This window comes from Chionomys nivalis, chromosome 12 (assembly GCF_950005125.1).
Source record: "Chionomys nivalis chromosome 12, mChiNiv1.1, whole genome shotgun sequence".
NCBI lineage: Eukaryota > Metazoa > Chordata > Mammalia > Rodentia > Cricetidae > Chionomys > Chionomys nivalis.
Window position 1 is genome coordinate 74,543,468 of NC_080097.1, and position 13,130 is coordinate 74,556,597.

Sequence of the window (13,130 nt, forward strand, 5' to 3'; positions counted from 1 at the left end):
AAGACAAATCTAACAGCTGAATACCACGGAATGGAGGTACAGGTGTTGAACAGCTTGTTTTTTTTTTTTTTGGTTTTTTGAGACAGGGTTTCTCTGTGGTTTTGGAGCCTGTCCTGGAACTAGCTCTTGTAGACCAGGCTGGTCTCGAACTCACAGAGATCCGCCTGCCTCTGCCTCCCGAGTGCTGGGATTAAAGGCGTGCGCCACCACCGCCCGGCGAACAGCTTGTTTTTGTCCTTGAGTATAGTAAATAGTTTAAAGATACGAGTTCTCTAACGTAGCCATTGGCAAAGGCAGATGGGGTGGGGGATAAGGTGAGAAAGGGAAGATCTTGTTTTCTCAGTTCTGACTCAGGAGGTCTCAGCACGTCTAACACACTGGCTGCCTAAAGAAAGCCATCCTGTTGGAGAAGTTCCTAGAGAAATGAATGGTTGGGGTGCTCACACAGTGGAACCCTGGAGACTTAAGTAGAAGGAACACTGAGCCACCCTCAATGCCGCCCAAAAGTTCCAAAGCAGTTGGCAAATGACAGTTACAAATAAAGCCAGGGCAGAGAAAACATGTGGAGAAAGGAACGATCAGCTCGGTCCCAGAGATGCTGAAACTGTGTAACAAAGACACCGCAGCCTTCCCCTTGGAGGGGCCCCCTGACACCGCGCCTCCGCTTCTCAGCCTGCTGGAGAGCAGCCTTCCGCCTCCCTGGAGCGGGGAGCTCTTCAGAGAGCAGCAGCCGCAGGAAGCCTGTCCGCCGCAAGACCAGCTGGGTCCTGGGCTGGAGGAAACAAAAGTCCTGCTCCAGGCAGCCAACGAGAAAGGTGGGTCAGGCCTGTAGGAGCTTTCTCAAGTGCAGTCTCTGTGTGTGACTTGGGAGGTGGGAACTTGGGCCTGTATGTCTCTAGTCTCCCCACATGATCCCGTATTTTGTGGGTCATCGATACTAAAATTAAAACGTGGGCAGTTAGGTCTTATTTAGCCAGGAAGGCACGACACCTGCACCCATGACATACATGCCTTGCCCCAAGTATTTTTGATTTATTGCTTTTAAACATTTACTTTATTGGTCTTGCTAAAAACAGATTTCTCACCCTGTGTGGTACATGCCTTTAATCCCAACACTTGAGAAGCAGAGGCAGGCGGATCTCTGTGAGTTCCAGGCCAGCCAGGGCTACGTAGTGAGACACTGTTTCAAAATATCAAAAGGAAAGAGAGAAAGAGAGAAGAATTTGTTTGTTTTTAATTTGGTCATTTCTGAGATAAGTGAAAAAAATCACTCATGTTTTAATTTTGTTTTGTTTTTTCCACCTGATGTTTAAAATTGAGTAAAACTCTTGATTGGTTCCTGGCTTCTACTAACATTTTAGTTTCTGTCTCTTTTTCCCGTTGATTTGGTGCTGGGGATTTTGTTTCTTTATTTTGTTTTTTTTTGAGACAGGGTTTCTCTGTGTAGCTTTGAAGCCTGTCCAGGAACTCTCTCTATAGACCAGGCTGGCCTCCAACTCACAGAGACCCTCCTGCCTCTGCCTCCTGGGTGCTAGGATTAAAGGTGTGTGCCACTACCATCTGGTTGTTTAAAGGCTTTTAAACACTGTCAAGAAGATGACTGTCCTCTTCATCCCGTCTCAGATGCTGCTGTATAGTCTTTTTTATTTTGTCTTTAGATCCTAGTTTATTCAAATAAGAAAGTATAGGAAAAGAAAGATAACACAAGGCCCCTACCTTTGCCTCCCAGGACATGCAGGAAGATGGAGAGTTTGAAGCTAGCCTGGGCTAGTGAGATTCTGTCTGTCTCACACAAAACAAGCAACAAGAAAGAGCCTTCATGTTGGGCAGTAGTGCATGCCTTTGGATCTCTGAGTTTGAGACCAGCCTGGTTTACAGAATGAGTTCTAGGACAGTTAGAGCTACACAGGGAAACCCTGTATCAAACAAACAAACAAACAAGCTTTCAGGCAGAAGCCATAAAATAAGAAAGCTTAGGAACGTATCCCAAGCACCTTGTGGTATACATAAAATACAAACTAAGTCCTACAAGATCCGAGGAATTCTCGTGTAACTTCCCCAAAATGTGCACACAACCCCCAGCCTCCCTTCAGTCAGGGTGGGTATGAGATGGGGGCTACAGAGCACGAATGGCCAGAAGTCACAATGAAGCGAAGGTGGTGAGAGACTGGCTTGGACTGCCATCAGAAAGGTAATATTTGGTGGGCATGTAGTTGAGTTGGTGGAGTGCTTTTGAATGATAAGACCCTGGTGTTCACCATCTGCACTATCCCCTCCTCCTCCCGACCCCGCCCAGGCAGCCATGTGACTGTCCTGTTTTCCTTTCCCTCTCCATCCCACAGTAGTTCTTGGATGTTCTTCTATCATCTTGATTTCAGCTTAGTAGTACAAGTGTGGCCTGGGTTGACAGGTTCAGCTGGCTAGAGGTCCTTTTGTGTCAGCAGAGGGAATTGCTTTTCTGTAAAGCTTGAAGCCATACAGAGAAACATTGTTTCAGATCACTGATTCAGTTCTGTGCTAGCCATAACTGGTTTCTGTTCTCGGCATCCCTTCTTCTCAGCAGATCAAGGTGAAGATCTGAAGCTTGAAGTTCCCAACATCTGTCACGAACATAAATGGGAAGAAGAGAGTCTCCAGACAACAGATACGGCGCCCCCGTCTCCAGGAGAGCCGTCTGAACCGCATGGTCGGCCTGCTCTGCTCCAACAGATACCTCAGGGAGAGGTAAAGGAGCGACTTTACTGAGAGGTCTCTAGTAGGGAGAAGTTAAGGGGCCAGACAGTGCCGAGGAGGCTCACAGTAGGAAGAGTTTTGTGAGCCCCACCCAATACCCCCATGCCTTACCGCTCAAAAATAGACTCCTTATTTTTCATTGAAATTTCAAAAAAAGAGTTATTTATTTTATTTAATATGTGAGTGTTGTGTTTGCATGTATGTCTGTGCACCATGTGTGTACTGGTGCCCATGGTAGTTGGCAGAAGGCATTAGATTTCCTGGAACTGAAGTTATGGATGGTTGTGAATTACCATGTAGGTACTGGGAAACAAACCTTAGCCCGCAGCAGGGGCAGTAAGTGCTCTTACTCATTGAGCCTACTTTCTAGTCCGTTTGTTTCATTTTTTAAAATTATTTATTTAATTTTATTTTTGGTGCATTGGTGTATTGGTGTGAAGGTATCGGATCCACTGGAACTAGAGTTCCATGTGGTTCCTGGGAATTGAATCTGGGTTCTCTGGAAGAGCAGCCAGTGCTCTTAACCACTGAGCCCTCTCTCCAGCCCCCGAAATTTTTTTTTCTTTTTGAATTTTTTTTTTTTTTTGGTTTTTCGAGACAGGGTTTCTCTGTGGTTTTGGAGCCTGTCCTGGAACTAGCTCTTGTAGACCAGGCTGGACTTGAACTCACAGAGATTCGCCTGCCTCTGCCTCCCAAGTGCTGGGATTAAAGGCGTGTGCCACCAACGCCCGGCGTTCTTTTTGAATTTTTGAGCTAGGGTTTCTCTGGAGTTTTTGGTGCTTGTCCTGGAACTAGCTCTTGTAGACCAGGCTGGCCTCGAACTCATGGAGATCCGCCTGCCTCTGCCTCTCCCTTTTGTTTCATTTTTAAAGATTTCTTTATTTATTTTTACTTTATGCATATGAGTGCTTTGTTTTCATGTATGTATGTGCGCTACATGCGTGCAGTGCCTATGGAGGTCAGAAGAGGACACTGAATCCCCTGTAACTAGAGTTACAGACGGTGAGCTGCCGTGTAGGTTCTGGGAGTTGAACCTGGGTCCTTTGCAAAAGAAGGTAGTGTTCTTACCCATTGAGACCTGTCTCCTGTCCCTAGACTCGGACTTGAAATGATTGGCTGAAGAGCCAGCTGCCATTTGATTTTATTCATTATCGTTTTGTGTATGTATATGACAAGTTTGTGTGGGCACATGTGCCGTGGTGCACGTGTGGAGCTCGGGGCGGGGGGAGGGGCAACTCTGGACTGGTACAGCGAGCACTTTGTCCCTGCAGTCATCTCTCCAGTCTCCAAAGCCATCTATCTGAGCACCGTGTCACCCACACACTGACACACTGGCCCTTGTGAAATGCAACAAACCTCGTCCTTTCTGAAGGAAACTGGCTGCTGGCCTGTTACAGCTCTCCATAGCTGCTTTAGAGAGAAGGTGACGACCGCACCCGTCCTATTTATTCTCGCTTTCCCTCTGTTTTCACTCTTTAGTCCAGTGAACCGAAAGCTCAAGAAGAAAACAACCTGTCCCAGATGCTAAGCGAGTTGCAAGTGTCGCACGCAGAGACCACACTGGAACTAGAAAAGACCAGGGACATGCTCTTCCTACAGCGCAAAATCAACGTGTGTTATCAGGTGCGAGGAAAGACAGCCCAGGAAAGGGACAGGGAGCTGGCATATGGGAAGGCCCAGGTTTCTAGGGCTGGTGGTTAGCGATGCCTGGCCCGTGGAAGAACTTGGGGACCCATATGCCCACGCACCCTGGCCCAGAAAGTCAGCTAAGGAGCAGCTCATGAAAGGCAAGTGCTGGACTTCTAGGCTCCTTGCTCCCCAAAGACCTTAGGGAGCTGCCAGTGCAGCCGGGCGTGAAGATTCATGGGGAGCTTAGCTTTCTTCCTGGTCATACCCTCCTGCCGAGGAGGCCCAGGGGAAAGTTTACCGTCCCTTTTCTTCCAGGAGGAGCTAGAGGCGATGATGACAAAGGCTGATAATGAAAATCGGGACCACAAGGAGAAGCTAGAGAGGCTGAACCACCTCCTAGACCTCAAGAACTGCCGCATAAAGCAACTGGAAGGTATCTTAAGAAGCCACGGCCTTCCAGCATCTGGCAAGTCTTGAGTCCTTTGTTTTCATCTTGGGTGATGTCACATGACTGACACTGATCCTCCTGACTCTCTCTCTCTCCTGCTCTCTTCCTCTCTTCTCTGTGGGGTTTGTTTGTTTGTTTTATTTTTTATTTTTTATTTTTTTTTGGTTTTTCGAGACAGGGTTTCTCTGTAGCTTTGGAGCCTGTCCTGGAACTAGCTCTTGTAGACCAGGCTGGCCTCGAACTCCCAGAGATCCACCTGCCTCTGCCTCCCGAGTGCTGGGATTAAAGGCGTGCGCCACCACCGCCCGGCTGTTTTATTTTTTGAGACAGTATTTCTCTGTGTTTAACCTTGGCTGTCCTGGAACTCACATAGATTCCCCTGCCTGCCTCTGTTTCCCAAGTGCTGGGATTAAAGGCGTGCATCACCACTGCCCAGCCTACCTCTGTGGTTTTGATGCACAGCTTGTAATTTCCTTTCTCTGATTTTTTATTTTTTAAGTTTTAAATATTTATTATATTCAGTGTTCTGTCTGCATGCATGCCTATATACCAGCAGAGGGCACCAGATCGCATTACAGATGGTTGTGAGCCACCCTGTGGTTGCTGGGAATTGAACTCCGGACTTCTGGAAGAGCAGCCAGTGCTCTTAATTTCTGAGTCATCACTCCAGTCCTGAGTATCTGATTTTTTTGGAGAATTTCAACAAGACCAGTGGTGCTTCCACGGCAATTATTGTCAGGTAATAGATCTTTGTCATTCATTTTCTGTCATTCTTTCCTGTGATTTTTTTTTTTTTTTTTTTTTTTTTTTTGGTTTTTCGAGACAGGGTTTCTCTGTGGCTTTGGAGCCTGTCCTGGAACTAGCTCTGTAGACCAGGCTGGTCTCGAACTCATAGAGATCCGCCTGCCTCTGCCTCCCGAGTGCTGGGATTAAAGGCGTGTGCCACCATCGCCCGGCTTTTCCTGTGATTTTTCTCTAAAATCTCTGTTGCAATACAAGGATGTTAGCAGAGGCAGGGGAGCTGTCTTCTTATGTCAATTCGGGAACAGGGTCTGGTTTCTACCTTGAGTGTCCAGAAGCAGGCTTTGTTATTATGCTGTGTCGGGAGAGATGACTTAACCCTCACCAAACGCACCACAGTCTGACATTTAAAGCAGAACACAGGTCGCTATCCTCAATATAGGAGGAGCCACTGTGGAGTGGATTTTCTTTTCTGGCAAGAAAGTCAGTCATAAGCTGGTTTCTCGTGAGCACAGCACTAGCGGTGAGTCTGGTAAGGCTGCTGCCAAATGAAAGGGCAGTCGTCCTCTGCCAGGTGGTAGTTGTGTGCTCCTTTAATCCCAGCATTTGGGAGCGAGAGGCAGGCGGATCTCTGTGAGTTCAAGACCAGCCTAGTCTACAGAGCGAGTTCCAGGACAGTCAGGGCTACATAGAGAAAAAAAAGGCGATCCTCACTTGAATTGAGTCCTGGGCAAACACCCTTACCTGTGACTGAAGGTCATCTGCTTTCATTTACTGCGCTTTTTTTTTATTTTTTTATTTTTTTTTTTATTTTTCGAGACAGGGTTTCTCTGTAGCTTTTTGGTTCCTGTCCTGGAACTAGCTCTGTAGACCAGGCTGGTCTCGAACTCACAGAGATCCGCCTGCCTCTGCCTCCCGAGTGCTGGGATTAAAGGTGTGCGCTACCACTGCCCAGCTCATTTACTGTGCTTTGACCTCTGGTGAGGCAAAATAGTTTTTCCATGTATACCACTTAGTTGTGTTATTTCTTTTTTCTTTTGGTTTCTCAAGATAGGGTTTTCTGACTGTCCTGGAACTCAGTCTGTAAACCAGAATGGCCTCCAACTCATAGAGATCCACCTACCTCTGCCTGCCAAATTCTTGGATTAAAGGCGTGCACCTCTGAGCCTGACACTTTTGCTGTGTAATCCAGGCTGGTGTCAAACATGCAATCCTCCTTTCTGTTTCCTCGTCCTGAGAGAACGGGCGTTCAGTACCATATTTCCTTTTCTTTTTTAAAAGCATTTATATACTGCGTGCATGTGTGTGTGTGCATGCACGTGTGTGTGTGTTTTTGTGTAACATGACACACTTATGGGGTTAGAGGACAACCTGTAGGAACTGGCTCTCTCCTTCCATCTTGTAGGCTCTACAGATTCAAACTCAGGTCCCCAGGCTTAGCAGCCAGCACACTTAGCTACTGTCCCATCTTGACAGCCTCTCTGCTGCCCACCTTCTCACATGAAGACACGGGGGTGCTGGAGAGATGGCTCAGAAGTTAAGAACAGCTGTTGTTTTTGCAGAGGACCTGGTTTCAGTTCCCAAAACTCACAGGGAGGCCAACAACTATCTGTAAGTCCAGTCCCAGGGGATCCACCAGACTCCTCTGTCCTTGAGGAAACATGGGGTATACATACATATATGCTGGCAGAGCACATAAAATAACAATTTTTATTTATATTGGTGTTTTGCTGTCATGGATGTCTGTGCACCATGTTTGTGCTGGCAAAGATGAGAAGAGGGTGTCAATCCAATAGAACGGGTGTTTCAGACAGTCACGAGCTAGCTGCCTTGTAGGTATGGGAATTAAATTCAGCTCCTCCGGGAGGGCAGCTGCCTTGTAGGTACAGGAATCAAACTGCGCTCCTCCGGGAGGGCAGCCAGTGTTCTTATCTACTGGCCCATCTCTCAGCTACCAGCACATCCCATTCTTTAACAAACGATTTAGGTTTAGTTCCACTTACATGCACGCATTTGTCTGTTTGGAAATATATGCATATGTGTGCAGGTGCCTACAGAGGCCAGAAGAGAATGCTGGAGGCCCTGGAGCCGGAGTTACAGGCAGCTGTGAGCCACCTTATGTGGGTGCTGGGAATGAAACTCAGGTGCTTTGGAAGAGCAATGCATGCTCTTAGCCATGGAGCCATCTCTCCAGGCCAACAAACAACGAACAATAGATAAACATTCTGATATACTCAGAAATTTTTATTCTTCTGATTTAACTCTTTCTTCTTTGTCTTCTCCCCCACCCTGGGACAGGGTTCTCTGTAGCCCTGGCTGTCCTGGAACTCACTCTATAGATCAGGCTGACCTTGAACTCAGAGATCTGCCTGCCTCTGCCTCTAAAGTGTGTGTGTCTCCATCGCCCAGCTAGATTTAACTTTTAAAGTAAGGCGTCCATCAACACACTGTAAGGATTCAGGTGTTCCCATCGTTGGCCTTGAGAACGATGTGCAGATTCTGCCAGTCTCCAGGTCTCATATCCCTTTGGCAGTATTTTCAGCCTCTTTCCTGTAAGTTTTCTTTCTTACATTTTAACTCATTACCTTTTGTTTCAAGGTGGATTTCTTGATCTCTTGTAATGAAATCAATGTCTGGACAGAGAACAAGCTCATAACGGAGCTGGCTCCAGGCAGCCTTTCCAGGTGACCAGGGATGAACACTCCCATGTCTTATCCTTTCCAAGGCTAGCGGCATAGTCTTTTGGAAACACAGTTTGTTTCCAGAGTAACCTATGAATCCACAGGCCCTTGATGGGAGTCGATGTCATTAGTGTGATGCCTTGTATCTCCTGATTGTAGTGGTCCCTTCCCTGCCCCTCACTTGTACTCTCCCATGAGGCCTTGAGAATTCAAAACTTCTGGTTGTCATTGTGTTGCTTTTCTTTTTGAATCTTGTGGTTTCTTGAAATAATCTCAGCTTGGCCTTCCACGGTTTATTTTCCTTCCACTTATCTTCCATCCCAAGGATGAGCTCTCTAACTTTTAATGCATAGGCAGTGTTCTTTCCCCCTGTAGAGCAGCTCAGAGACATTGCTTATGGCACTCGGCAACCGTCATTGTGTCCGGAGTCATTGCCAGCCCACAGAGGTGAGGATGAAGTGGACATTGCTCTGCTGCATCGAAACGAGAACCTTTTTGAACTGCACATCCACCAGGCCTTCCTGACACCCAGTGCCCTCATGCAGGCTGCAGACACCCAGCCTACCACGTTCTGCACTTATTCCTTCTACGATTTTGAAGCCCATTGCACCCCATTCTCTGTTGGGCCACAGCCCCTCTATGATTTTACCTCCCAGTTTGTAGTGCAGACCGACTCCCTTTTCTTGCACTACCTTCAAGAGACTTCAGTCCGGCTTGATCTCCATCAGGCCGTGGCTAGTGAGCATCATATCCTTGCAACTGGATGGATTTCATTTGACAAGGTGCTAGAGACTGTGGAGAAAGTCCATGGTTTGGCCACACTTACTGGTAAGTGCTTTTGGCTTCTTGTAGTTCTTAGGACTAGAAGCTTTGAGAGAGCAAAGAAATCGCCAAAGCCTGAAGCTGCTTTCTGGTATTTTCCCTTTCCCATCCTCTGCCCCCAGGCTGGCCCTGGACTCATGACAATCCTCCTGCTTCAGCCTCTCAAGTGCTGTGATGTCACGCCCTCACCAGCCTGGCTTCTGCTCTACCCTTGACTTTCACTACACTCTGTCTTCCATGCCTTTCACGCTTTCACCATTCAGGAGCTGGTGGAGAAGACTTGGGGGTGTTAGAGTACTGGATGAGGCTGCGCTTGCCGCTAAAATCCAGCCTCCAGGCCTGCAATAAGCGAAAGAAAGCCCAGGCCTACCTGTCAGTCAATGCGCTTGGAGCTTGGAAGGCCCAGAAGGATGAGGTGAGAAAAAAGATGTACTTATGCATCTTAGGTCATCAGCCAGGCAGCCCTTGAGAGGCCTTGCTTTCCTGTTCCCTGTGAGTGCTTGTGAATGGAAGCTGCTGTATCAAAGTCAGTCTTCTCATCGTGAGACGTGAGCAGAAATGAATTCCTGCCCATGCTTAGATACTTTTTTTTGTGGTGAACAAGTCAGCTTTTCCCTATCATTCTCTTTATGGAGTTGTAATTTTTATTACATTCAGTGACTGGCACCGAAATGAAGGGCTATGCCTTCAGAGACTGGAGTTGAGCAGGTTTTCACAATTCCCCAGTAGCAAAACTCAGATTCAGTCTTAACACACAGAGCTCCTACTCCACACTGACTTCAAGGTCAGTCCCACTTGTCAGCCTGTTTCTAGGTGTCTGGCCTGGTGGTTCCTCCTCCTTCATTTTAGCGAGTTGGTGACCTTCCTGTCCTGTAAGTCAGTCTTCACTAGAGCTGGGAATTTGGGGACCATTAACTTTCAAATATTCTTTTCACTCTAACCATAGCCTCACCCTGGTGTAGCTTGCAACACTGTTCCACAGGGAACACCTGCTGAGTTCCTCCCACATTGGTCATCATTTTTGTCCTCTCTAAGCTTTAGTTCAGATATTCCTGCTGCTATAGCTTCACTAACTTTCTATGGAATAAAATCTAATATTCAGTTCAAATGAATGAACAACATAAACTATTTATTATGTTTGTACATGCCATGGTGTGCATGTAGCCGTCACAGGGCTACATGTGGGAGTCATTTCTCTTCTCCTACTGTGTGGGAACTGGGATCGAAGCTTGCTCCAATCTCTTATCGTGCAGTAGGGTTAAACTTAGGATGAGCTACCCCTCAGCTACCAGAGCCAGCCAGGGCCAGGCAGACCATGGTCATCAGGCTTCCTCACCACCTGGCAGAGTAGGTTTCTAGGTCACTGTTCTTGCCTATGGCGGTGGCTCAGGCTGCCCTGAGTCCAAGATCAACATCTTTCCAGTTCAGATCCGAGACTTGGACACTTCGGAACGAACTGCGGATTGAAATCACCAGGTGCTGCGGTCTCCGGAGCCGATGGCTGGGAACTCAGCCCAGCCCATATGTCATGTATCGCTTCTTCACCTTTCCTGACCATGACACCGCCGTCGTCCCAGCCAGCGACAGTCCACACTTTATAGACCAGGCTCTGTTCCCAGTGCGTGTGACCTCTGACCTGGACCAGTATCTGAGGCGGGAGGCCCTGTCTATATACGTTTTCGATGACGAAGACTCAGAGCCCGGCTCCTATCTTGGCAGGGCTCACGTGCCCTTGCTGCCTCTTGCACAAAACAAACCCATCAGAGGTGGGCGTCGCCTCTCAGCGCTCTCTCCCCCCAGCCTCACTCAACTTTCTTTGCTTGCTGGCTTAGAATAGTCGTGATCGCTCTTCCATTTAAAAAAATAATTATCTTGATTACGTGTGTGTGTGTGTGTGTGTACATGATGTGAGTCTATGCGTGAGCCATTGTACTTGGAGGCCAGGGGACAACTTTGTAGGGTCAGTTCTTTCCTTCCTTCCTTCCTTCCTTCCTTCCTTCCTTCCTTCCTTCCTTCCTTCCTTCCTTCCTTCCTTCCTTCCTTCCTTCCATCTTTATGTGACTGCTGGAGACTGAACTCAAGTTCTTAGACTTGAGTGGTAAGCGCCTTTTCCTGCCGAGATGTGTTGGCCCAGAACAGTCTCTCTTAACATCTGAAAGGATTCTGGGACATTATCAAGAGCAACAGAACAAAAGATTTACAACTGCCTTGCTCTTTAGCTCCCTCCAGCTGCTCAGTCAGCCCGCAGCTTCTGAAAACTTTATTTAAAGTGTCTCGTGCCGTTAAGCCCAGCACTTGGCTACATAGTGTGTTCCAGGCCATCCGGGGCTCTCTTGTGTAAACAGAGACTGCTCATTAGTTCCCCGCTGCCCAGACCCAAATAACCACACAGAAACTATATTACAACACTGCTTGCTTGGCCTATTACCTTAGACTTCTTTTTAAATAACTCTCACATCTTAAATTAACCCACTTCTATTAATCTCTGTATTACCATGAGGCTGTGGCCTATCGGGAAGGTTCTGGTGACTGTCTCCTTCAGCAGCTACATGGCGTCTCCCTGACTTCTCCTACTTTCTCTCTGTATCTCTGTTCAAATTTCCTGCCTGACTTTATTCTGCCCTGCCATAGGCCAAAGCACCTTCTTTATTAACCAATGGTAGTAAAACATATTCACAGCATACAGAAGGAAGGAAATCCTACATCATCTCCCCTTTTCTGTAATAAAAAGGAAGGTTTTAGCTTTAACATGTAAAATTGCATATAACAAAATAGTTATCAAGAAAGAATTATAGTTGTAGTATTTCTTTGTGAGTCTAAAGTTTTATATCTAATTTATCTTTTATCATAACTAAGGAAAATTATAACTGTCTTCAATTCTTCAAAGACCCCAGAAAGATATAATATTACCTAAGTAAACAGGAAATGCATTGTAAGCAACTTCCAAAATTCTAGAATTGACAGAGACATCTCGCTGCCTGGACAATCACCCAAAGTTCTTCTGCAACGTCGTGGCATCCATCTTCAGCCAACAGGCCTGTAGTATCTGATAGACTTTTCCATGAAGCAGAACATTTGAAAGGTTGTTTCACCTTTAGGCAAGTCCAACAGTCATTTCTGTGGGTCCTGCATGTCTGTTTCAGACAGCATACCATCAAACAGTCCAGGCAAGAGCAGCTTCTTGCCCAAATGGCTAATCTTGCCTCAATAACAATAAACTCCATAAGTAGTTTTTCCAATGCCCATCATCTCAAAAGTAAATTGGTGCTGCCAGGAGCAGATATAGCTCATTGTAAAGAAAAGTCTAATTCCTTAAAACATTTTAAATGCCATATTCTGTAGGTTTTTGAAGTGCTGAAGATTATGTATCTGAAATATCTCTCTGTATATCTAGAAAACCTAACTAACATGACTACAGGTTTGACTATTATAAATGACACCTATTAACCTGCAATTTTTAATTATACATTTTATTTTAAAATGAGCTGTATAAACATACTTTAAACAAGAGTAGAAATATATATATATGACAAAATTGATCTTAAACTTGTATCAATAAACCAAAATCCATACCAATGCAAAATATTCATTTCTATATCATATCCCCCTTTAAATGAAAACAAACATTTATAAACAATCATTTTGGGAATTTGGGTGTAGTTTTCTCCAAACTGTTTCCTGCTGTTTGTTGAGTGAAGTTGTTTTTAGGGTTCATGGAGACCGTTTTTTGGGGGGGTCTTGTTCCATCAAACCACATTAGCCTGGAAGAAATCCACAGGTTCTCATCCTCTGTGGAAACAAAAGCAGAGCCTCTTTTCCAAAGCAACATATTCTTAGACTCAAATTTTGAAGTCAAAATTATGTTGGTTTAACTTAGCAGCCCCAGAATCAAATGTCTCTCTGCAGTCAAAAAATTCAAAGAAAACACAATAATAAAGATCATCCAAACACAATAATATACATCATCCAGACAAACACAATAATATACATCATCCAGACTCTGTGTGTATTCCATCTTTTTTTGGTTTATTTGGTTTTTTTTTTTGTTTTGTTTTTTTTTTTTTTTTTTTGGTTTT

At 45.9% G+C, this 13,130-nt stretch overlaps 1 protein-coding gene across 2 annotated transcripts in view; it reads left to right on the plus strand.

Moving 5' to 3' along the window:
- The window catches only part of Rpgrip1 (RPGR interacting protein 1), a 57,972-nt gene that overhangs the window by 26,224 nt on the left and 18,618 nt on the right, over positions 1–13,130 (plus strand). Inside the window, exons 10-16 of one of the 2 annotated variants that reach the window (XM_057786162.1) lie at positions 673–815; positions 2,561–2,724; positions 4,213–4,356; positions 4,678–4,828; positions 8,608–9,060; positions 9,318–9,469; positions 10,478–10,820. In XM_057786162.1, the coding sequence (XP_057642145.1) occupies positions 673–815; positions 2,561–2,724; positions 4,213–4,356; positions 4,678–4,828; positions 8,608–9,060; positions 9,318–9,469; positions 10,478–10,820 (1,550 nt within the window). Of the gene's footprint in view, positions 1–672; positions 816–2,560; positions 2,725–4,212; positions 4,357–4,677; positions 4,829–8,607; positions 9,061–9,317; positions 9,470–10,477; positions 10,821–13,130 lie in introns of those variants that run through there. The other variant, XM_057786163.1, reaches the window with a different exon arrangement.